The sequence below is a fragment of the Cyanistes caeruleus genome, chromosome 7, assembly GCF_971803275.1.
Source record: "Cyanistes caeruleus chromosome 7, bCyaCae1.hap1.1, whole genome shotgun sequence".
Lineage (NCBI taxonomy): Eukaryota > Metazoa > Chordata > Aves > Passeriformes > Paridae > Cyanistes > Cyanistes caeruleus.
In genome coordinates, this window is record NC_141707.1 from 17,505,623 (window position 1) to 17,532,496 (window position 26,874).

General features: G+C 36.1%; 1 protein-coding gene across 8 annotated transcripts in view; it reads left to right on the forward strand.

Moving 5' to 3' along the window:
• The window catches only part of PDE1A (phosphodiesterase 1A), a 198,936-nt gene that overhangs the window by 144,845 nt on the left and 27,217 nt on the right, over window positions 1-26,874 (forward strand). For all 8 annotated transcript variants that reach the window (XM_086897587.1, XM_086897594.1, XM_086897589.1 and 5 more), the window contains 6 exons: window positions 9,814-9,996; window positions 10,429-10,495; window positions 11,431-11,547; window positions 13,408-13,548; window positions 18,467-18,567; window positions 21,015-21,140. In XM_086897587.1, the coding sequence (XP_086753713.1) occupies window positions 9,814-9,996; window positions 10,429-10,495; window positions 11,431-11,547; window positions 13,408-13,548; window positions 18,467-18,567; window positions 21,015-21,140 (735 nt within the window). The remainder of the gene's footprint in view (window positions 1-9,813; window positions 9,997-10,428; window positions 10,496-11,430; window positions 11,548-13,407; window positions 13,549-18,466; window positions 18,568-21,014; window positions 21,141-26,874) is intronic.

Sequence of the window (26,874 nt, forward strand, 5' to 3'; positions counted from 1 at the left end):
AATGAATAGTAGTGTCACAATGAGGAATCCAGTCTTACTGGCTCTGTGTGTGAATATCAAGGAAAATAGCAGGCATTTCATGCACAGAGAAAACAGCTACCACTGAAAATACATAGGATCTGGCAGCAACAGGTGCATTGGTTTTGCTGTAAGCAAATCTTTAAATAAACTATTTGCCCGCATAGAACTTGACAGAAAGGTTATTAAACTACCCAAAAGAAAACAAATATATGTAATTTTATAGTGATTTGCAAGATTTTCATAGTCTCTGGTTATTTTCTTAATCCTAGGGCCACTGTTACCTCCTAATGGTGACTATTTTCAAAAATTCTACTTCAGTGTATCAATATGATTTTTCTTTTCTGGAGCTCATTGCCACAATGATGTTAAATCATGTTTATTTATTGCATCCAGAATGTTACAAAATATTCTGACTTCACTGTACTAAGTCAGGATATACTTGAGACGAGTATCTTGTTTTGCTATTCCTTATAAAGATATATATTAAACATACATTTTATGTATATCCTTCTGTACCTATATCTGTATTTATGAAGTGTATATATATATATATATATATATGTAGAAATATAAGTCAAATTCTGCTATAAGTAATAGTTAAAATTGAGACTATAATGAAACCCAGTTTTCTGCTTTTATTCTTTTAATTTTAATGGTTTGTACTTCACTATTGTGCCTTTATATTGTTGATCTTGGTTTACAGTATTTGATTTTGGTTGTAATTTCTCTTCCTTGGACTAATGTAGTCTCCATTAAATTCAGAATCAGTAATGATGAGTTTTTTAACCTGGTGGTCTTTGTGTAAATTTTATCCTAGAAATGTAAACTGACCCTCCACATCTTATTTGGACAATGTTACGTATGGTTCTATTTCAAATTTTGACACTTCCCCATTAAAAAACAATTGTAACCCTTAATCTGTAAAATTTGTAATTTACTAACAACTGTAAATTCTAAATTTATTGCGAGGCCAGGAAACACCGTAGTTGCCACTGGTACTTTCATAGTAGACTCTTTTGCATGGCAAGCTGCAAAGATAATTTTGTTTTAAATAGCATGGCCATTATTCTGTAATCAAAGTCTACACTCAGAAACATAAGCACACAAAGTTCTTTTGAGTTCCTGGGAAGTCAATTCTTAAGGAACAAAGCAGTGTATCACTGAGTCAAATGGAGGCTGAGTTAGCTTGGGTGGATGCATTTGTCCTTGTTCTTTCCAAAGAATCCAGGTTCTTTGTCTTGCACAAAGCTACTTCTGTGGGAGTCTGGAACTGAGTTAATTGCACTCATTAGTAGATTAGAAATAATAGTTTAGATCATAAGCAAAATGGCCTGTTCCTGCTGAGCCTCAACATTCAATTTTATACATCATGAAGTTCAAATAACTTCAGTAAGTTTCTTACATATGAATTGCTGTTCAGTCACTGTCAGCAGCTCATGTGAAAATACCCATGCTTTCTGTTTTCAGCCTAGTATTTATCCCTGGATTTTGTTCTGATGAATTTACTGACCCATTGCTGAAGTATCCAAGCAGAGGAAGACCTCAGCTTCAACCAGCAATCTAAACTTGAATCCTGTTTATGGTATTCTCCCCCACTTCTCTGGGCAACAGACCTCAATATCAGCTGAGGGAAAGCTCTTTTAGATATCTCTATGGACAGGAATAGCAATCTCTACAGATTAGGAATATCAATAAACAGTTTGTGTCTTGATTCCTCTTAACTCATCTTTCTGTTATGAAATACATGTGCTGTGAAACAGGATGATAAAATGCTCCTGACAATGGCCCCTCACCTATTACAGAAGGACTTTCTGCAATTCTTCACAGGCACAGAGAAGAAAAAAACAAAAAGTCAAAACTAAGGTAAACTAAGAGATCTAAGAATGACATATCTCACAGAATATGGTCAATAATGTAGGCAAGGATCAAGGAAGAACCTGGTCTGTTCCACAGCTCCAGGAAACCATTTGTGATACTTAAAAATTAAATCTCTGGCATTATTCTGCCAAAACCACTTTTCTCTTTATAAACCTGAGGGTTTTTTCAGTGAGCAGTTCCAATTTGTTCCAGTAGAAGATACTTATTTTTTTTCCCCCCATATACTTAATTTGAGTTTCTTGGAAAGCCTGTATCATATAGTAAAGTGTGTGCACATGGAAGGACGTTCAAACATGTACATGGATGGCATGTTGAATCTTCATTTAAAGTGCAACAATCAGCTGCAAATAGCTGTAGAATTCATACCATTTAGCAGAGGATGAAATATTTTTTTCAGGTCTTCTGACTTTCCCTTTGTCTGCTCCTGTGTTTCTCTACACTGAGCATTTTTTGTGACTATTTTCATATACTCATTTCCATTCTTGAGTTTTCTAAAACTCTATGGAGATGGATTAGGGCAAAAGTAGAGGAACAACACAACAGATTTTATTTATAAAGTTCTGAGAGTAGTCCTCTTAGAAAGAGGGATAGGCAATAGGGATAACCTTCCAAAATTGGTTTGGAAATCGGAGGAAAAATTGATTTGGGGCAGTGACTGTCAATATCTCTATAAAAGGTTCTGAGCTGATGGAAAGTTGGAAAGCCCAGACATCAAGTAAGTTCTGCTTTCCTATGAGCTTCATGATCTGTGGTCCCAAGTCACTCAATAAGCTTGTTTAACAAGCTCTTTTTCAGACTGTTGCATCTTTCAGTGCTGCACCAAACTCTTCCATGGAAGAGATCAAACACCCTGGTGGCTGAAGCAGAGCTTCACCATCAGCTGAAAATAACCAGGAGACTCTCACAGTTCCAGCCCTCAGAAGATTTGTTCTGTGGAAGAAGTTCAGATTTACTCAATAGGTGTTATAAATAATTCTGACAAACCTTGCAGAATTTTCTCCATTAGTACCTGCCACTTGGCTCAAGGCAATGGAAGATAGATATTTAGAGTCAAACAGGAAATAAATACAGCCTGATAATTCGGTCATGACAGCTGTTCTGTTCCTTGTAAATGCAGCTCTTTGTTCACACTAACTGAAACGAAAGTAAGTCATATAAAATCTAGATGGAAGTTATAAGATGAAAGGAAAAAAATAATTCCAAGCTTAATAATAATAATAATAATAATAATAATAATAATAATAATAATAATAATAATAATAATAATAATACTTATTGTGGAGACGTCTTTTATGCTGTTCTGCATAAAATAAGAATAGTTTATTCCAATTATGTTTTATTTTTAAATGCCTTAGTATTTTAGAAAATATACTTGATTTCAGGAGGATATTTATGTATGCAGTTGCAGTTTCATACAGGGTATTTGTTTCAGGCTGCATAATCCCCTTTTAATAAGGCTTTAACTGCTTGAGAACATTTGACTTAAAAGAGACTGCATTTCTGTAATACATGAAGCAGCTCTGTATTATATAGCTGGTGGGTTTTTTGAGCATCTTTGATTCAACAAGGCATAATGACAAATACAGGCTCATGAGGAGAAAGGAAATGTCATTATGGATGACATTGTAGCAATGTATATTTGCATGAGAGCTCTGGAAATAATGAATGTATTTCAATGTATACAATGGCAGACATGACTCAATAAGAAGTACTTATTTAGGAAAAAAAGTACTCATTGTTATATGTATGTTAGCTAAAAATGAAGTCATTGAAACTGGACTTTGTGACTGCTGTTGTAATAAACACCTTGGACTAAACTGAATTTCCAGCAGTGTACTACAGAAGTGCTCCAAATATTTCTGTGGTTTTGGGATTTAAACAGGGACAAACACATCCTCAGATTTTGGGCAAAAAGGAAATAGTTTAAATTAGTTTAAATTGCACGACAAATCATCTCACCAAATGTCTGTGCTACCCTTTAAGCACACCACAGAAATATGTGTGATAGGAACACTTCAGTGAGTATCTTTGCCACGTGAGGTCCAAGGAAGCAGAAAGGAACAAATGCTCGACTGGATACTGGTGCCCCCAGAGCTGTTTTGTGGAGGTGGGAACGGAGCTTAGCAATAGCCCAACAGCTAAATGAAATTCTCCTGCTTCCTGGAGATTCTGAGGTGAAGAATGGTCAGTATAGCCTGTTCTTGGGCAGCTTTCAGTGTACAGTTTGGGTTGTGTTTGCAAGCTGGAGAAGGCTGTTTCCTGGTATTTTCAAGTTTTGCAGTATTGCAACAGAACCCAGGTCCATGTCAGCTGCTCCATCTTAGGCTAGGAATTAATATCTCAAAAAATAATAAATTAGGATGATACTTACTTGGCAACCCTGTGCTTTCTTTCATTCTCTTCCAGGCATCAATGTATGTTTAGGAACTGCCTATTTTAAATGAGAGTCAAAGTCAGTGAAGGACCCACCTTTCATCTTATAAAATATAATTTTCACAAGCTGTATTTTAGTGTTAGCATTGCAAGGCTCTGAGCTAGCACTCCATAAGTTGCTGCTGAGCATCTCACAGCAGGAAAATATTCCTTGACATTGCAGGACCATTGTCACTCTGTTCTCACCTGTAGCACAACAGATGGAGCTGACTGTGAGTCAGAGTTTCACTGGCTGTAAGGCTCTGGTTAGGGAAGGAATTGTGCCAATTCAGACACCCATAGCTATTCAGGGGCACCAGCAGAGATGGTCACACCAGCAAAATGTCTTTGATGGTGCAAGGCTGAGAAACTTAAATTTTCTTATATCAAAGATATGTGTATATTTTTTAAAAACATTGATCCTCAATCTCTCAATCTGAAAAGACAGATTAATTTGTTCATTTATACATGAAGGTGAATGTTTCATTCACAGAACAGTAGGCCATTCAGTCAATTATGTAATTTATTTTGGAAGATCTAGAACATATTTCTCCTGAAAATTACCTTTTTGGGAAAAATGTATGAATACTAAAGAACATGATCTGCCTAATGCCAAGGATAGAACAAGTGGAATGGGCTGCTCTATTTGGTAATTATTTGCCAGATGAAAAATATGCTCTGTGTGATTACTCTCTCAGCTGGCCTAGCTGGGGAGATATTTGAAGTGGCAATTATTTAAGCATGAAGTTAAATTTTAATCTTGAATATTCAGTCAAGTTTGCTGTGCATGTATTGCTGTCCTCCATGGCCAACCCATGGTTAAATGTACTTTGCCTGAACAGAAAAATGTACCATTTGAAGTAAATCATTCAGTTTATCCATTAAGGGAATCTACAATTGATACTTTTGCAAAAGCTGCTATTGAGAAAAAGCTTATTGTGTTGAGATTAATTCAGTACATTCCACCCTTATAAAAGCTTAAAATAAGCCTTTGAAATCTTTTGTATTAAGCTAACGTGTTTTTCTTTTGGTTTCGTTGTTTTTTTTTTCCTGAGAGGAAGGCTTACAAGAGCATTTTAGTTATATAAAAAATGCATTTGAAATCACTGAAAATCTATTAAATTCTGATTAAACCTTCTCAGTTCAGTTAGGGTATTTAATAAATGGCCAGCATCCCTTTTCCAAAGTTATTGAATTTTTCTGTTTCGAAGTTTTTGGTGTTAATTTCTTAGTCATCCCCTGAATTAGTCCCTGCCCTGTAGAGCTCCCAGAATAGCATATCAAAGCAACTGGAGAGGAGAGGAAAAAGAGAGATGACACTGTCTCACAGCTGTACTCTGAAAAATGTTATTTTTTGGTCATGAATGTCCTGAGCCAATCCCTAAGATTGTTGTTGGTCTTTGGTATATCCCTCTGCATTTCTGAATAGGCAGTACATATCAACAAGTGAACACTTCAGTAAGAATGGTCCTTCCTGCATTGCTTCTCTTTTGTTGTAATAACTGCACTTATTCCAAATTATTTTCTGTTTATTTTTATTAATGCTAATTCTTCTTTTGAGGACAATTCTTCTAAGAATATGCTAATTTTATGAGTACAACGTTGGTAAAATCACAATTTCCTGTGGAAAGACCTTTATGTACTAAAAATACCCCCCATTCATTTTTGCAACTTGTTTGTCCTTAGTGGGAGTCCAGAGAACCTTTTAGTGGATGTAAGTGGAAGTTGTAATGGACTATAGAGGATGGAAATATTGATTGAATGTATTGACTCATGCTTATTCAGGAAGATAGGGAGATAATAGAACTAAATAACTGGTAAAAATGTGAACTGACTATTTAGACTGTAAATTCTTCTGCATTCTAGATCTAGGAGAGCACTTTCTTTAATTCACTCTTAAGGGCTTGATTAATTCACTAATTGGCAAAGAGGTAGTACCACCTTCTCAACCTCTTCTCTGGAAATCTTTCACTACCTCTGTTAGGCAGCATGACTGATCAACAAAGATGTATTTTTTTTTCCCTCATAGCCATTATCTAATTTTATTTTTTTTAAAATTTTCTTTTCTTTCTTCTCCTCCATAGTACATCTGATATATTCCTAAGGGAAAAGAAATACATTTCTGACTAGTGCATTACTATATTTAAAATTCTGATTAAATGAAATGAGAGCTAGAAATTATCACTACTTGAATTTTGAAAAATTATTCTTGGCAAAAAAACACAGTACTGTGACAAGAAGATCAGGTTATTAGTTACTATGACTGCAGTATTAATTGATTGCTAAGCTGAAATGCCATGGGGCATGTCTTACTTATTCCCACAACTGTCAATGAAAGTTCTACTCATGGAATGAATAGAATTAAATAACCCAAGCCTCCCCCTTCCTTCCCACGCATATCTCTTCCTCGTATTGCATCTACTTAACAGGCTAATGATATATGAGCAAAATATGTGTATGCGACCCTGGAATTCTGACTTCAAATTGAAAAAAAGTATTTTCTGCGCCACATTTTGGTAGAGCTCTTTCTGTTGTTTTGCTTTCTAGCTTTTTTCTGTGTTCCTTCATGTTATGGAAGAAAAATTAATGCGTGTATCTTGGCCTCTATTAGTGTATATATATTTATTTAATTCAGCTGGGATATTTGAGTTCTTGCCTCCCGGCTGAATGGAATTTATCTCAATAGAGTTTTACTTAAGACTGATCGTGGAGCAACTATCTAGCTTTAGAATGCCCACAGTCTCTGATCTTCAGGTTGGTTGATTTGGAGGCTGAGGCTATGGGCCTTGTAGTCACTCCATTCAAATACTTGCTAAGCCAGAGGCTGTATAGTTTGTCAGCTGTAGTCACATACCCATTAATTTTTCCAATGCCATTTTTGAACCTATGTGGCAGTTTATATGTCTTGAAATGTCACAAAATTATATTGCAGTTTGCAAATTACATTTTGCAATTTGCAATTACAAGTTAGATAGCAAAATCTTGCAAAAAGCCCTGTAATAATTCATAAGAAGTTCAGTGGTTTGATTGTGTGCCTTTGTTTTGAACCTGTCTTTTGATTTTATTTGATCTTCATCCCCTTTACTTTTTTTTTTTTAAAGGCATAGAATACTAGAATGGGTTGGAGTGTGATGAATGACTAGCCCTTGTTTCCTCTCCTTAAATGTTGATTCAATTAGGCACCTGAAAGAAGCTAATCCTTTTTGAGAAGTTATTAATCTTATGTTATGAGGGATCTGTAAAATTTTGTGCTTGCAAATTAATTCTGTGTTGCAGTTGCTTTCCTAGTTATTTAAGTTAGAAGCAGAGCCACTGAAACTCTCTCTCCTCCCTGGGATGTTGTTCAGCTATCTCTCATCAGCGAGCAGTGGCCTCATGAAAAGTACAGATAAAATGAACACTTATTTCAAATACTACTTTCTCTGTTCCGTCTTCATGAAGTAATTCCGCTTACTGTCATTTACAGACTAAAGTAGTCCTCCTACTTTGCAGATGAATGGTTAGAAAGATTAGAGAAACTGCAGTGTGTCTTGCTAGTCTTAATTTGTACTCCAGCGGCTCATATCTGCAGAGTTCAGAGCTTGATCCCAAATTTAGATCTGCATCCGATTATAGCAAACTGATGTAGAACTCTGATTCCTGCTGCACAGGTGGAATATGTGGAATATCCTGGCTGCATGCTCTGAGGCAGCCTAATGCCCGTGGTCCTCTAATTGTGGGAATATTTCCATCTCATTTGAATAACAGCTGGAATAACAACAAAAATATATTTTAGGGATTGTAAGGTTTTTTCCTTGTTGTACTAAAAACATATCAAATGTCAAATATTCCTCAGAATTATAAGTGTACTGATTTCTTCAGGGATATTTAATAGTGTTAGACTAGCATGGATTTAAATAGACTACAACATAGGTTTAAGTTTAGGCTATAAAGCAAATTTATAGCCTTTGAATTTTGGCCAGTATCAGCCTTGGTTCAGTTTTGCAAGATGATTTGCTCAAATCCTTTCCTTCACACAAGTCCTACTCTTCCAAATTAAGTTTCTGATTTGTTGAAAGTTTCAAAATTCGTGTTCATTCTGCTCTTGTACTCCATGTTAAAGAGCCTTCCTAGTTTGATAATTCTATGCCTCTGAAAAATAGGAATGTTTCTACTGTTCCTTCAGTAAACTGGGGAAAGATGAGGGGTGCATTTAACATTTTTTTTAAACCCAGTTAAAGTATCTCACTGTCAGCTAGGTGGGCTGCTGAAACTGAGCACAAATATGCTACTCTCACTGCTCACCAATCATTTATATGATTCTTCTGACATGCTTCCTATTTGGCATCTTCCCATAATCCCTCAGATAGCATTAAATTTATGTGGAGATTCTTTTGAACTATACCACACTCAAGCTTTCCTTATTCATCCTTATTTCAGAGAGTCTGCACTAGAGAAATAGACCTAATCAAATAATATCTGCAATTCAATTGGTACCACTTTCAAGAAAATATTTTGAAAGAGTGGCATGCTTTGCATATATTCAGGTCATCCTAACTCTGGAGTTTCTTGCATAACTGAATGAAGTAAAAATTGATATCAGACTAAATAAGGGATTTGTTTCCTGGAAACCCCAGCAGTCTGACTGATAAGGGCAAATAACTACATGAAAAAGATTTATAGAAGTGTGGAATGGAAGTGTTCAGTATGTTTAAAGAGTTACATGTTTCCTCTAAATAAACTGATGACCTCTAATTCACTTTTGTCAAAGTGAAGTTTCTTTTTAATACTTCTATTTTGCAAGAGCTATATATAACTTTTCTAGCTTTTTGAACTGCTAACAACTGAAAGCTGACTTGCAATCCAATCTTGTATAATATCTACTGCTGTGATTTTGTTACCCTGCCTTCAATAGGAATACAGATCTCTACATAGAAGGAATTAATTCTCTTCAATAAAGGAATTAATTGTCTTTAAAGCTTTTATTGTGATGGAATAGCATGATGAGCATGTGTACAGGACATTCACTGACATTCATTCACCATATCATTGCTACGTAGCACCACTTACTTTTGCAAGTAGCAAAACAATTCTTGCACCATTTTGGGGGACAGATCAATAGACCAAAGGTGTTCTCAGTTATAGCAGCAACCCTGCTGACATTTCTGTCAGTTACTATTTCAGAAGCCTTCTTGGAATTTTATAGCTCATTGATTACTCTTCAATCTACCACAGCTCTGACAATGTAGTAGAAAAATCTTTTCTTGTCTTCAGCTGCGTAACTTGAATTTTGTTGTCTTTTACCTTCTGAAACGTGAGCAGTGGGAGAGAGAAACGATATCTGCTGTGCACAGCTTCCCCTTGGTCTCAGTCCATCAGCCAGAGAGGACGTTTTGTGACGAGCTGAGTTGGTCCTACAGTCAACCTCAGATCCTCTTAAATCAAGTTTTTTAGCTGTTCACCTGTCTGTACTCTTGTTAGGTCCGAGGTCTTGTTGGTTACCTTCTATTATTTTTTTTGTAGGAAACTTTTGGACACTGAAGATGAACTCTCTGACATCCAGTCGGATTCGGTCCCGCTGGAAGTGCGGGACTGGTTAGCTTCTACATTCACAAGAGAAATGGGAATAGTGAAGAGGAGACCTGAGGAAAAGCCCAAATTCCGAAGCATTGTGCATGCTGTACAGGCTGGGATTTTTGTAGAAAGGTGAGAGCCTTGTTTTCTTGTTACAGCAAGTACTGCATTTAACCACAGTGTTTGCCACTGAAGACCCTTCAAATGGTGGGATGAACCTGAAGCAAATCTTTGTGCCACAATTGTTGCTTCAATTGTTGCAGTCATTCCATTTATCTATACAGAATTCCAGATGAAACCTTGGAAAATTCCGGAGATGAACTCAATGGCTTTGTAACTTCTATACTAAATTGTACCAAAGACTGTTCTAACATTAAAGAGTAATATACTTGCAAAGGGGCTTTTCTCATGATTTCATAAAAGATTACTTAAATCTTTGGGGTCAGACCCTTAAATAGATTCATGTTATTTCACAAACCCTGAAAGAAAAATTTTAAAAAAGATAAATTGTTCCAATATGTTTTCAAAAAATACTATTTCTTAATATTTTATTTGTTCTTTTAGGATGTACCGAAAAACTTCAAGCATGGTTGGTTTGGCTTATCCAGCAGAAGTGATAGTCACATTTAAGGTGAAAGAAGTTTAATCATTGTGAAATTTGAATGTATTTGCACTTGTGTTTTGTGATGTTTAGGGTCAAATGAGTATTTTTCTACTGGACATACCCTAGCCATAGTTTGTACTACAGAACTGGGCACAAGGAACAGGGAGAATAATAATTAAAAATTCAAAAATAACACGTGATCCTGATTAATTCCAATTTCATTTAGATCCTACTAGAGCGATAGAATGAAATTTTTATAGAAGTTTTTACAGAAATGTGAGACAGTTTTATCAGCTCCCAGTGGTATCGTAATCAGCATCTCAGACAGCAGCATTTGTTTCCTTTTTAGGAATACTAAAAGAAATACTAAATATCTCCAAAAAGGAGATAGTATTGAGATAGAGCTAACAAAAGAAGCTGAAGCTTATGGAACAAGTACAGTGTTTGCTGTAAATTTAAGGTATTACTCTAGTTCAGCCAAAAGATGATCTTTTATAGTAAGCTAAGTTCCTATGTCTTTGAATGCAATTAAAAACTAGTATTTCTTGAGAATGAAGTACCTCAATTTTTTCCCTGAAAGCCAAACAATTATATTATTTTCATAGTGCTTTATGTTTAATGACATCAGCGTTAATGTTAGGCATAATAGCCTACTTGAAGGGTGATACTCAGAGTAGCTCCATAGACAATTTGTGCTGAGAAAGTTAAACCTGAAAGATGAAGACCTTTGATTCAAAGCATGCAAAGTGGCCTCAGTAATGTTGCAAGTATTTTATTCAGAACTGACACAATTGTTTTCATCATTAATATTAATGTAGCCATTAACATGTTACCTACATTAGGAATTTGAAAGAGTTGGATAATAGAACCACCAAACTCTCCCTTTCCCTCTAAATGCTAGCCAAATGGATGGAAATGAAATGTTTTTTTTTTTTTTTGTTTTCCTTTTCCCTCATCTACAGGATGTTGATAAGTGGTCTTTTGACGTATTTGCCCTTAATGAAGCAAGTGGAGAGCACAGTCTGAAATTTATGATGTATGAGCTGTTAACCCGATATGACCTTTTGAGCCGTTTCAAGGTCAGGAACTAACCACAAATAAAAATATGTATGCAAAAATTCATGTGTCAGATTTAAAATACAAGAAAACCAGTATTAAAATGTTTTTTTAATTATGCAATCCAGTATAGAATTTCAAAGAATATGGCAAATGAAATATTATAGAATGCCAATAGTTCTACCAAATGAAACTACACCCAGAACATGCAAATTTTTATGCAACCCAAAAAATGGAAAGCTATGTAGACCCTTGTTATGTCACTTGTGTTACCTAAATAGATTATGTATACAGAGTATTTACTCAGCAGGTCTGAACCAGTGTCCCACCTTTATTGACCAAAAATTACTAAAAAGGCAGAAAACTAGTTAGTCCTAAATACTTTTTTCATGGTCTGGATCATGATATGTTGATTACCACTGCACAGGGGCTTCAGCTGAACCTTCCTCTCCTAAATGACCTGGGGGGATATATAAAGAGAAAAATTACTTTTCCAAGATGTTTGTAGGGTTTTGCAATACAATATGGAGTCCTTATAGCCAGCTTTGAAAGGCTGAGGTAAAAAAATGGATCAAAATTATAAATTTATTGTTATAGTACCAAATGGAAGTTTTCTTATAGTTTCAGAATCTCTTTACTGCAAAAACTCTGTGTTCCTTTTGAAGAGGCTGTCTCACCCTGAAGTTTCTTGAATATTTTAATTTTAGGCTGGCAATGCAGCTTTTTCCAGCAGGCTTTATTTTCTTGAAGTCAGAACCACACCAGGGCAACCATTATAACACAGGCATGAAGTACACAGTGCTAGTGGCAGAGTGGGCTTAAACCCATTCTCAGTCCCGTTGTTTAAACTGCAGGGTTTTTAAATAAATAAATAATTATTAAGGGATATGTAATTTCATTAAATGGGTGCAGTGGTTTATCCCCAGGCAGCAAATAAGTACCACACAGCCACTCACTTGCTCACTCCTTTCCCCAGAAGGATGGGGGAAAGAGAATTGGAGGCGTAAAAGTGAGAAAACTTGTGGGTTGAGATATGTACAGTTTAATAATGATGGTGATAATAATAATATAGAAAATTAATATTTAAGAGAGACATAGAACCCAAGAAGAAAGGCTGCAAATGAAGGCAGTTGCTCAGCAGCGGCCTCATGGAGCATCGTCCCCTGGGTCAGCAGGGCCAGCTGTCCTGGCTGAGTCCCTTCCCAGCTTCTTGTGCAACCCAGGCTACCCAGTGGTGGGTGGGATGGGGAGCAGAAAAGGCCTTGACTCTGCAGTCTCTGCTCAGCAGTAACTAAAACATCCTGGAGTTATCAGCTCTGTTTACAGCAGAAATCCAAAACATTGACCCACACCAGCTACTATGAGGGAAATTAACTCTATCCCTGCCAAAACCAGCACAATGCAAAATAAATGGGACCAGCTAGTACTTGTACTTCACACATTGCCTGGAGGAAGGAAAGTCTTACTATGACATTCAAGCAAACCTTGTCTCAAGCAAGCAAGGTAAAACTGGTGAAGGAGATACTTGAATTGTTAGACTCCAGTTTGTCATGTCTGTATTATACACGCAATCTATGCATCCCAGACAGATGCATGAAAGATGCAGAAAGATGACAGATGCAGACAGACATACATTGAAAACCATTTGGTTGATAGCTCTGCAGCCTCTTGTGCATGGTGTATGTAGAGAGATATACATCTACAGAAATTGTGTGGAGATTCACTGGTGCATGTATGATATCAGACCTCTACATTTTAAATTTTTCTTTTATTGTTTTCCCACTGGATCCCATGGTATATTATTAGTGATTCATTTATTGTATTCTTGACTTTGCAGCTGTCACAGAAAAATACCAATTATTTTAATGTTTTCTTGTCTGTAGATCCCTGTTCCCAATCTTATTTCTTTTGCTGAAGCTCTTGAAGTTGGTTACAGCAAATACAAAAATCCCTATCACAATTTGATCCATGCAGCTGATGTTACTCAAACTGTGCATTACATAATGATTCACACTGGCATCATGGTAAGAAGTATTGTGAAGTTCAATTTACAATTTTTTCTCAGACTCTGCTGTTTTGAATAAATGTGTACATGTTTCTTTTCTAAAAGGAAAAAGCTCGGCTGAAAATTTTTTGGCGAGAGATACAAGAACTACTGTTCAGGCTGTGAACTTTGTTTCATTTTAGCAGTTCTTCCAGGCTGAACTTCTCTCAATGCAGAAGGAAAGAGGAAGGGAAAAAACCATCCTTAAATCCTTTTTGCTTTTCATCGCCTGGATTTAGGTATTTTAGATCATATTTAATGAGATAGATTTTCAGGAGTGGGCAGGTGAGAATTTTTTACTTTCACATCAGAGCAGGGGAGGTGTGATCAGGGAAGGAAGCTTTAGTATCTGCCGAGGTCCTGGCTGTTGAAAGATGTACTGAATCAGTGCAGGCTTAGAATTATATCATCATGGAATGGCTTGGGTTGAAGGGACCTCCAAGACAACTCAGTTTCAACCACACTGCCATAGGCAAGGACACCTTCCTCCAGACAAGGCTGCTCAAGGCCCCATCTAGCCTGGCCTTAAACTCTGAAAACTTCTTTTCCTTTCAGTTTTTAACCTTCTTTAGCACTGCTCTTGCATACTCCATGTGCCTTTAGTAGGCAGGCTATTGTATTTGCCTTAAAATGTCACAGTATTTTTAATTATTTGTTGGGGAATTGAAATGAATCTGTGCATTTTTATTTCTAAACATCTATCTTAAATTTAATACCTGCAGCAGAATTCTCTTCACTGTCAGCTTGCTAGACGAAAGCGAACACTGGCTAAATGAAAATGGACATTCCTGTCAATGGCTTTTTGATAATTTGTCTTCACTGTGAATATAGTTGTTTAAAAAACCCCAATGCACCAAAGAAATGAAACAGCTGGGAAGAAATAGTGTCTGATTTCTGTTTGCAGAGCTGTGAAACAATTCCAGAAGACTTTGGAAAGAAAAAATTTAGAACTGACTCTAGATGTTTTTGCTCCTATATATACACAATAAATGACAGTCAATCACTTTTGTTAAACCTTTTCTCACTTAAAATGCCCTTGGCTTCAGGGTGGGCAAGGAATGGTCCCCAGACCTTGCACGTTTTCACTCCACTGTTTGAATGAAGTATTTTGCTTGTAAGTGTTTAAAGCTATATTTTATCTCTAATACTACTTCTTAAGTGAAACCTGGAGTCCTCACCAGCCAAGATTTCTTTTCAGATTGAGAAGTTTTCTTGAGAAAGCACTTCCATATCAGACTGAAAAAGAGGCTAGATAGCTCTTGCCAAGAGGAGTCCAAACAAAAGTTGTTGTATACAATATTCACCTATTAAAATAATATTTTAGTAAAAGAAAATTCTTGAAGATATTAGATTAATTGCAAGAGTTAAGTCATGTGAGCCATGTCTTTCTTGCAGGTGTACACCTGGATCTGGAACTTACCAGGAGGAAAATCCTTTTGTTTTATTATAAACATGTCTCTGGCCCATTGCATCTGAGCCCCTCTGCCCTTAAAAAAAATTTTAAAAAATTCAGATTTTTCTTGTGATGCCAGGACAAAGTTCCAACTTCCAGAAAGGTCCTAGAAATTTTGGGACGTTTAGCCATTGATTAAACCACTTTGAAAGACACTCTGTGTATCTCTGAACACTGAATAAAGGAATCTGTATCATATTTGAATATCTGCTATTTCACTGCATGCACATGACTGTGAGAAAGACCTTTCCAGCACAAGTATTGCAGTATTATCATCTTAACCTTAACTGCCTTAGATGTGATTTGAACAACTATTTTCAAAAAAGTTTAGATGTTACTGCTGCAAAATCTCATTAATGTTGCAACAAAGCTACAAAATATTTCTGTAAAATTAGTCCATGTTTAATTCACATTTTAATTACCAAATTATGATATTGAATTGTGATATTGCTCTGCCTGTGACAGGGGGATTGGAATTAGATGATCTTTAGGGTCCCTTCTAACCCTAACCATTCTATGACTCTCTGGTGCTGTAGTACTGGAAAGTTCTTGGAAAGAAATCTAACTAGGACACCACTTAGTCAAGAGTGCCTTCAAACAGATGTACTTGCCAGGCAGAAGGAACATTTATGGAAATCAGTGTTTGAAAGAGGGCCTAGTGATTCTGCAGCTTGCAAAGTATTTCTCTCCCAAATGTCACTTGTAATTTCAGAAAGCATCAGTATCATGAAAACGTTCTATTTAACTTGCTGGATTTTTTTTCCTGTTGCCTGGTTAACCCTCCAGTACCCTACTCAATAACAATTTGGAGTTTGCTTCTCAAGCCAAGTTTTCAGAGCATGTCCCTTGTAAAGCTTCTTTTAAACCCTGCTGTTCTTCTAATAAATACCTGGATTAGAATAAATCTGATGCAATACTAGATCAAGTTCCTCTGAGGTTTTTGTTTGTTTGTTTGTTTTTGAGATGGTTTTGCAATTTGAGTTTTTGTGCTTTCATTGTCTCTTAAGGACCTAGTACTGACTCCAAATCTTGCAGAGTTTCTGTCTTCATTGTTTATTTCTGAAACACATACTGAATCAAACATTTCCAAAATCTGGGGCTTAGAAAATCTTTTTTTCATGGTTCCTGTTGTTGAGGTCATATGTTTTATACCTTTTATAGGAAGCTGGAAAACAACGATATTTCCACATTTGACAAAAAAATTTGGCTAATAAGAGCTTATGCTTCTCCACAAGCCCCTAGAGGGAGTCTGGTGAAGAATAAGACATATGTTAAAAAAATAAAATACTCATTATATTTTTCAAAAGTTGCTGTCTACCTTAAGAAAGAAGATCCAGCCACCTCAGATCAGTGTGTTAGAATGCTAGATATCACAGATGGCAGACAGTCTATTAACCTTCCCAAGAGATTAAATCCCAGATGATGCAACTGAAGTGTATAACTCAAGCTTGCATTTATGAAGTTTTCATCTTTATAAAGATTTAAGAATCCAAGTCCTAGGGAATACATCTTGTAAAGAACTTTTGAGTCATCGATCATCTTCCCACCATCCCTTTTCTCCTCCCACGTACCTGTATTGCTCAAAGTAAAGGAAGAAATGTCTTTACTGCCAATAAATGCATTGTGAGACTCCATTTCTTACTCAGTTTTTAATCCATCATTGTAAAAAAAAAAAGTTTCAAACAGAAGCCATAAGTTGAAATGTATCTATTTACATATAAGCAATGCATAATATTTCTATAAAAGACACAATTTATATTAGCTATGACATCCACAAGATATAATATCTTTCAAGAGGGATGAAGGTTTCAGCTCTTCTCAGTCTTGCAGACCCCCATCTACTCATTTTTCCCTCTCCCTTTCAGAAACACACTCATTAACTGCCTCCATAAGAGTTTTTCTCTACTTCCTTAGAAATCCTTTGGCTAAAGTAGTTCTCTGGTTCTCTGATTTAATTACTGATCTCAATTTTGACTATACTAGTGTGTGTAGAATACTTGCTCTTCTCTATTACTGTATGAAATTTCTGTGTACCATAGATATAGCCTCTGAGGAATGTTCTTCTGCTTATGAATACATTGTTTAACAACTCTTATTTGCTACAAAAGCTGACCTTTGAAAAGGCATCTTAAAGAAAAGTTTATGTTTTAGCTTTCATTACACTTTCTGTGTTTCTGTTCTATTTGGTATGTTGAAAACATAGTGAGAGCCAAGACTGGTCATGGCCTGGTTTCTTGTGACACACAATATGATGAAGGTCATTGTTTCCATTTTTAGAACTGCTTACAGTACATTCTCATTCCTCTGTCTGTGACCTTTCTAAATCTATACTGCTTCACCAACAGCCAGCACTTGATCCTCAGCAGCCCTATTTTGTCACTGAACGACCTATTTAATTATTCTCACGTTGCTAATGAATATTGACTCTTTTCTTTCTTCTTCTTTGAAAGGAGAGCTACTATTGGCAACTTTTAGTACATGTGACAGCCTATACATTTCATATCCATTCATACACACGTGTGTGCATATTCGGTGCATGAAGTTGAGATTATTCTTTCATCCTTTAGTACAGAAGCTTACTTGTACACCAAAACCATCTGAAATATGTGTGGAAATGCTTGACTAGCATTTGACTTAATCAGTCCTATGACTGTGGGGGTTAATTGTTATGTGATTTTTCTGCCCCCATCTTTAGATGGAGTAAATTTTCTCCTCAAGGACTTTTTGTCATTCAAGAAATAGAACTTGAAAGATGGCAACAGAGGTTGTTTTACAAACTGAGCAATACAGAACAGCCTCATTTAGCAAGAGTTATAGAAGGGCTCAAAACTCCAGGATCGGCATTATTTTGTATACATGACCTACATTACCTTTTGTTCTGTATGCTAACTGCATACTAGCCTTAAGCACATTTTTTTTTTTGTATCAGTACAAAGTATGATAAAATTTAGAACAGAAAAATCTCCCATGGGCCTAATTTTAGTGCTGTGTACACTGGTAAAATATAGATAATTTTGTACCTTCAGTTTATAATTTACTGTATATATAGTTTACTAAAAGAAAAATTATAACCTAAACTTCATATAAGGTTTTTTTAGATTAATATACTGTAATTTGGCAAGTGCGATGTGTGGGCCAACAGATTAGATACTCTAAGGACTTGCAAAGTGAACTGTGTAATTCTTTTGATAACTTCTTGTATTTTTGGCTGCCAATAGTTACTTTGCTAGTGACCATAAGGATGTTAGCTTGGTCTCAGAGAAATCACAAGGACTGATATTATCGTGTAGTACTGAAGTGTTATGGATATATTGTTATCTGGAGTAAGACAAGAGGAAAGTTTATTTAATTTGAAGGTAATGCAAAACATTTTCAGTACTGTAGGGTTTAATCTAAGTTAGGCTGTTATCGAAAATGTGACTATGATTTGTTTTTCATTTATCAGCACTGGCTCACAGAACTGGAAATTTTAGCAATGATCTTTGCAGCTGCTGTCCATGACTATGAACATACTGGGACCACAAACAATTTTCATATTCAGACAAGGTAAGTGATACAGTCTCCTAAGAGTCATATCTGGAGTTTGCAGTTCATTCAGTTCATTGCTGAACTGTTTCATAACTCTTACTAATCAAGCCAGGAAATAGCCAGGTCAGTCCTTGTTTTACAAATTGCTTCCTCAACGCCTGTCCAGTTAATGGGATCAGTCACATGATCAAAAACTGTGGAAAAGTAATAAGATAGCTCCATAATGTCTGAAATAATTCCATTTTGGAGCTGATATGTCAAGAGAAAGTTTGAAAAGGTTCAGAACATGCAAAACATGGGCTTGAAATCCCTTCATCCCTCTATTTGCTCTCTTGAATTCTGGTACTACTGACTCAAAAACTACCGTATCCCCATAAAAATGCCTCTTCACTTACAGCAATGTGCTTACATTTTGTTTCACCTTGTGTACTAAACTTAGAGGGTCCTGGTGCAGAGAGAGAAACTTTCAAGTACAGCTTTAGAAATACCTACCATGAGCTGTCTCCTAGCATGTTTTGAAAGCAGCTTCAGTAGATATGAAAAATCTAGGAAATAATGCAGTTTGAAAGTTAGGCTAGCTGTGTTCTCCTGCAGGTGCAGCATGTCACTCTAGCTGCTGCTCCTGTACAACAGCATATAGTTCTCTCCCTTCAAATATTTCCATCTTACCAATGAGAAAAAATGATGCATCTGATGTTAATTTTTCTCTTACACTAAGCTAAGCATTGTTTTTAGTATCCTCAGTTGAGGAGTTTGCTTTAGCTGCTCTTTAAAAAAAAAAAAAAAAATCAACCTAGCACTGGCATATTCTAACAAAACAGCTCAGTGTAATAATGTTATTACTTTGAACACAAGCATCCTCACACTCACTTATATGGATCAACTGCCCAATGATTGCATTTAAATTAAATCTATAACATAGTTTTTCTCCAAGATGTGGCTTTCAATAATGAAAAATGCTAGATTTGCAGCTGAAATAAGGACACAATCATTTTCTCCCTCAGCACAGTCTGGCTAAAAATAAACTTCAGTTTGTAGTTCCAAGTTTATATTAGTTTTCTATTTTTGTCCTTAATATTTTGCTATGAAGTACTGCAAGAGCGGAAAACTAATTTAGCTGATAGCCTTTGAATTTTACTCAGGCATACTTGCAAACAGGTATTTGTTATGTGATATAGCTCATTCTTCTCTCCTTGTGTAACTTGGCCCTGATGTGGCATCCCAGACTGTCGTTCCGAGTGTCTTGCCTGAGGAAAACTGATGGAATGGCTGCCAAAATCATAGCAAATCTTAGCACTGCTTAAACCTAGTCATAAGTAGCTATGTTGATCAAAGTGTGTTTCATAAACATATGTGATTGGCATAACACAGATTTTTCCATGATTTTACTTAGATTATGGGTGTAAACATATTGATTATTTAGGCTGGCTATGGTTTGTTCCCTCTAAATTATTTAGATTCCTTGGTAGCATACATGACAATATATACTGCTGCTCAACAGAACAAGAGGTTGAATTTAGCTTACTTATGTCAGAGTAAGCTGCACTGCTAAATCAACACACCTTTCTTGTCACTGGACCAAATTGAAATGCTCAGGAATAATTTTATCAGAATAGAATTGTGGCAGAGAGGTGACTCCTGAGATTGCCTAGGAGGTCAGATTAATTCTTGGGGAAACTACTTCCCCGAGAATTAACGATGTTTGAAGCAAAGTATGATAAATCCACACCATATCAAAATTTGTGAATGTCTCAGTGTAATTTTGGAATTGTGCATTACTCTTTGATTAAGAAGGAAAGGATACTGTTAAGTGTGCTAACATTATGGTACAAGTCTGTCTTTAGGAAGCACTTGAGTGCTTCCAAACTGCATCTTAGCATCTCTAGCATCCCACTGTAATGAAGCTCAAGGTTTCTCTGTTCTTCTGAGAAGAGATGGTCGTTCTTTAAAACATATGAAATTGAAACTTTTTAATACTTTATTATTTACAGCATCTTCTTTTAGTGAGTAGCATGGGCCAAAGCACATCTCTCAGAGTAGGGGGAGTAACTTCTTAATACCCATGCTATGTGTGGAGCCCTGCTGTCGGTGAACACATTGCATTTTCAATGCTTGTATCGTGTAAGTGTACTTTTGTAGCCTAATTAAAGCATATCTGATGCTCTGCAATCATATCTACAGTCAAGAAGCTCAAAGATCTCATGAGTTTTTCCCACAGTTAGGTCGTATCAATAACACATCACACATTTTAAAATATGGCTTTCCCACAGTGTATACAATGGTGTAATGATAATTTTTAACGTATTTAAGATGGAAAATTTATCAGTATTTGATATAAGCATCATTAGATATCTCTATATATGTATATATAGTCAATATTTCTCATAAAGGACACATAATCCTGCCTTTCCCAATGCCATCATCAGAACGCTATTACAAAATCTGCTTTATTTTCTCCACACCAGGTCAGATGTTGCTATATTGTACAATGATCGATCTGTTCTTGAAAATCATCATGTAAGTGCTGCTTATAGACTCATGCAGGAAGAAGAGATGAACATCCTGGCTAATCTAAACAAAGATGACTGGAGGTAAGACTTGCTGTGACATTCAAAAATACTTCCAGTATTTAAAAATAATAAAAACCACCAGGCCTTCCCTGTGGAGTCTATTTTAAGAGTTCAAATTACAGGAAGTTGACAGTGGAAAGAGTAATGGATATTTATAGCCTAGGGAAGGCTGCTGTGGTGCTAAGTACAGTTTGGGTGAGTCTGTGTAATTTTCCAAGTGAGGCTGTGCGTTTTTGAGGCTCAGTGCTGGAGTGTGTGGAGAGCCTCAGGTGAGATAGCTCCTCAGGAAAACCACAATGCTGCCTGAGCTGGGTTGCCTTTGTCCAACATAACCAGTGGGTTGAAATCACAGTGCAGAGTCACACTCTGCTGCCAGCTTGAGCACTACTGCTCCTGGGATTTCAGTATAGTCACGTCTCGGTTAAGCATTAAAAAAAGAGTTGTGTGGACAGTCCAAAAATAATAAAGGACCAGAAGTGCTACAGGGATTTATTTTTCTTCTTAATTTTAGTGAAATTACTGAAGAAAATTTGGCCAGCTGAAATAATAAGTATCATAATTGATATATAACAAATAATAAGACCTGCAAGTAGTAGATTAAGACTCTCTTCATTATTAAAAAGGAAATGTTATCTTTGTATATTATTGATGGATACATACAATATTTAAAATATGAATCTTCTGTGTTTTTCTGTAAACACAGATATTATTCAGCAGCTCTAAAAAATCCCATGCAGACAGGTGGACTGTGAAGTTCAAAGAAATATATTCTGCCAGGAGAAGGTCTCTCACTGTGAATGATTCTACCATGAATAACAAAGCTAAATTCTGCTTTATTTGTATACAAACTTAAAAGATATTTATGAAGGAATATGTGAACATCAGATCAAATTTTGCCAAGGTGTATATTTACAGATGTACTGATTTACATGGTAGATTTACATGATGATAAGCCCCTAAATAAAGCATATCTTGAATCTAAGTCTGCTGGCCATTCTGGGTTTCAATTAATTATTATTCTGTACCTGTTTTAAAAAAATAGTAAAGAAATTTATAAATTTTTTATTTAAAGTAAGAGAGAAAGCATACATTTTAAATTTCTTTTAAAAGTATTCTTCTCAGAGGATACTAATTTAGATTTAGTTATCAGAAAGTTTGTGCTGAACATTTAGTTCAGGAGAAATTTCTCCAGAAGTAAATTTTAACTTCATTTTTAACTATCTACACACCTAGATTTTCAATGCCAACAAGAGCCAGCCTTACTCCTCTTGAAAGTATTTTGGGCCTGGTAGTTTTGGGGTTTATTGGTCTCTGTGACCCTATTTTTGTTTGTCCTAGCTATTGAGTATGGACAAGATTATCATGCCAGTACACAGCAATCAGAAACTCGTATTCTGTCTTTTAACACCATCATTTCAGAGGGAAAATTATTTTCAGCTCTTCAGACATACTGCCTTGAGTATGTTTTTTTGAGGTGGTACTGTTATATAGCATCCTACCAGAGGGCGCTTCCGACTAGAAAGGGGCTGCAATTCTTCAGCTGAATTTCAGTCCAGGATGTTCCAAGGATGGCTTGAAAACACATATTCATCTCAAGTCCTGGCTTCTTCATCACTGGCAACCATCATTAATCAGTATAGTCTGGGAATACCTGCAGCAACACACAGTGGCTCCAGCTGATAGAAATCTGGCTGCCAGCTAGGACAGTTTATCCCAGTCATTCCTTTTTATTATGCCACTGAGGAGAAGAGTAATAGGATGAAACCCAAATATTTGCAAATGGAAGGAGGAACCTGTGATTTCCAGGTTGTGATGTTCATACATACTGTTCTGGTGGAAAGGGGGGAATGTGATAGGCTCTCTTCACACTTTTGAAGCACACTCTTCTCTGCATAGATTGTTTGGGAAGGTTTTCCCACAGTTCTTTGTCCAGTTCAGTTGTGGATTGTTTTCTACAACTTTGTTGCATTTTATTTCTCTGTGGTTTTTGAATCTGTGATAATCTGCCACATTCTTTTGGAACTTGCTCAATCACACAATGGCTCTGTTTACACTTCCTTTTCCATCTCTTCTCACTGTAACTTAATTATGTTTTCCTAGAAGATCTTACTTGAGTTTTGCAATTTTTTTTGTTTAGAGTGGCTACACAGATTCTATTATATGCAGCCAGTTTGAAGCTGGTGACATTTGGCAACCAGTGAAAAGGAGAATTTATCAACTCTTTTAGGGCATATTCAGTAAAATGTAGAAGAAATGTATGAATTGACTAATAAGCTAAAGAAGCTAAACTAGGACATTCAGTTCCATGTTTTGTCACTTAGCTCAGCAATTACAGTCTGTGCTTTGAAGCAAGCAGTAAATTCCAAAGTGCCGGTCTGTGCCAACCTGCACAACCTGTTGCAGTGTGATACATCAGTTTAGAGGGTCAGTCATGGAAATGACAGTTTCCTGGAATTAATTTCTAATATCCAGAAATTCCTGTTACCCTGTCATTTCATGGGTGCAATGATGGATCTGGTAGCCACTTAACTCTTCAATTTTCTTATTATTACTTTTGTGAGCTTCTTGGATTTATACTGAAATTCATGCTGTTAAACTAACAGTTTTGATGGCTGCACTGTATCAAGTTGGCAGTAAATTGAAATGATAATCTGTTCAACTTTTTAATGTACTTCCTGGCACTGATTAATTTCTTTACTTCTGTCATATCTATTTTCTTTAGTTGCAGCAATTTCAATTTTCAAAAATTTAACACTGCTGACTATTTAAATTGAGGTTCTGCTAATTATTCTAGCAAGATGAAGCAAAATTACTGAAATTACTTTATAGTATTCCATTTTATCTTCTACATGTTAACTTTAAGAAGAAAAATGTGCTAATAAACTGCCAGCTTCAATTAAGTTTAAAACTTAGGCTTCTGGTCTGAGCTGGGGAACACTGCCAGCATTCTAAGGACGTCCTTTGTGGATAATGCATGTGACATTCATAGAATTTTTTCAGTCTTTTCTTGACTCTGAAAATCAATTCCAGTCTTTGATATTATTTCTTCCACTTAATGTTCTTAAATAACTAAAGTGGGATCCTCGTTTGTCCCCCTTTCTCCTTTGATTTACCAGGTTTCCAGTGTTCCAGCACCCCATGCATAATGTCATCATAGGTGGTGGGGCAGTATTATTGTCTGAAACCATCCCAGTCATAAAGCATACAGTGCCTTATTGCCTGATTATACAAAGAAAAAGACAAATAAAACAGTATGCATTATATATGATGCAAAATGAACATTATTTCATAAAGTCCCTCGAGATTCCTCTGTCTGAGGACTCCTGTAACTTGAAGATGAGGCTTATGTCTTCAGTTCCCACCTTGCTTTTGCTTGTATTAGTCTGTTCCTGCAATTTTTTTAGTTTCCAGCTAACTGAATGCCTTTGTCATGGACAAATCCAGGTAAAGCTAGGTTCTATTTATTGGCTAACTACTTTTTCAAGAAATTCATGCGCCACTCCTTGTCTCTTTATTACAGCATTGTTCATGTACTTTTTCCACGTAGTTTTGCACCTGTTTTTTTACACTATCCTATCCATAGGACTTACAGCCATGGGAGGCTGTAAGAAAGGATGCCAGCACAGAACATGACAGTTTACTTAAGTAAAGCGGAGATGGTAGGCTCAAACCCAGTAATTTCCTGATTTTGGGCCTGAAAGATTGCCATGTGCTGTACATGAATATTGTTACTTCTCTTTATGGTATGACAACATCTATGTGTCTTTTTGCTGTGGTAGCAGGAACCTGTGTTATCCTGAGGCTTGTGGCTGGGGACTGCCTAACGATCAGGAGAGATTTCTGTCCAGGAGTTACCTATGACACCAGCTGAGGTCTCCCACGACGTGGAAGTTGAGACAGTCTTTTTCCCCTAGGAAGCAATTTGGTAATAGGATCAGTCCAAGATTAACCTTCTGTGCAATGACAGCAGATGAAGCATCCGTAGCTTCAGTAGGGCTTTACCAACCATTTCCCCATCAGGTTTCAATTTTCCATCCTCTTAATTATGGTGCATATGGGCACAGGCAGTTAACAGCTGTAGGAATCTCTCTTTTGCTGTTAAGCAGATTTTTAGTGGCCTGAAAACTTCAGGAGTGTGTGATAGGACAGTGCTATACTGTTTGTTCATTATTCAGGTGTTGTAGGTAAGAATTAGGGTTTTTTCCTGCAGCCATGACAATATGAATAAACTGAAAGTGTGGTTTTGCTTCTCTGTGTGTGTCTTGCATAGTAGGGGTGAGGTGTCTTGTGAGTAGGGGTGAACTTATTTCTGATTATTCTAAAAAGTTCAGACATTGAAAGTTCTTAAGAAAATCTCCTATGGAAAGGAGAAGTGAAAATTATCTCAGTCTTAAAAACAATAGGGTTTAACAATGCAAAGCCTTCATTTCTCTTATAGTGTTAGCTGGGGTTTTTTTTGTTTGTTTTGCTTTTATTTTTAATGGGTTTGACTGTTTTTGAAAGGTACACTTTCAAAGCAATGTGGAGGAGGAACAGCTGGGATGCAAAATAATTAATATATTATTATGAGGTCAGAAAAGGCATTTTCTAAACACAAGTTGCTATTGCTGCATATTACTGAGTAGAAGACAGAGCACTGGGTCTTTATTCAGTTACATTAAAGCAAATCAGGAATATATACATAAAAATCAGTGAAAAATATCTGTTTAAATGTGTAATTAATTTAGATCAAAATAAATCTTGATATTCTTTATAACAAAGTATTCTAACAGCCCTAAAGAAAACTGCAAATTACCTCTTTAAAGCACAGTCCTTTGAAAAAACTTGCACGTTTTTTGATTTACTCAAATCAAACATATGAACAATATCAAAGATGATGACTAAAGTAGGATTTTACTGTTGTATTTGATACTTGGACATCCTTAAGATAGGGGGTGTGCTCATGAAGATATATGGTACAGAATGAAAGGTTTAATGTGGTAACTTCCCCATATACAGATGCACAGCACTTGTCCTCCTAGGCAATTAAAAAGCATATAAATAAAGACCCACTGGACTCCTACATGGCCTATATATGATCTTTCTACACCAAGGAGACAGAATTTTCTGAATTAATTATTGTTGAATTACTGAAGTAATTGTTGTTGACAAAATTAATTTAATTTCCTATTAACAATCAGAATAAAGTTTATTATACTGTTCATGTTTTATTAGTTTCATATTGATTTAATAAAAAGCTGATGGACAAGCCAACATCTCTATTCATAATACCAAGACAGAGATAAATTATTAAACCCAACCTTGTTCTGATCCAATAAACAGGTACTACAGTACTTTTGGAATGAAAGGTAGTTTGTAATGATCTTGGTGTAATTTTGATAGTATTTCAGATGTAATACCTTTTGCTCTTCTGAGTGTTTCCTCTCACTCTTCTGAGTGTTTCCACAGCCTTCTTTCTAGGTTTAGTGTTACGCACACTCTTCTCTAATGTGAGGGCAGTAATAATGTATCCTGTTGTGTGGTGGTAAGCCCAGAGAACAACTTGTTTTTATAATACACTACTGCTGGAAAAAATAAGGAATGACTTATAATGGGTGAGAGAACTGCATGTAATATTAGTTTATGCACTAGGAAATAGGATTTACAAAACAGTGTGACTCTGAAATAATAACTGCAGAGTACATTCTCTGAGGTACATTGCTTTCACAGAATCCCTTGAGGATACAATCTTCAAGTTGTTAATAATTTATTTAAA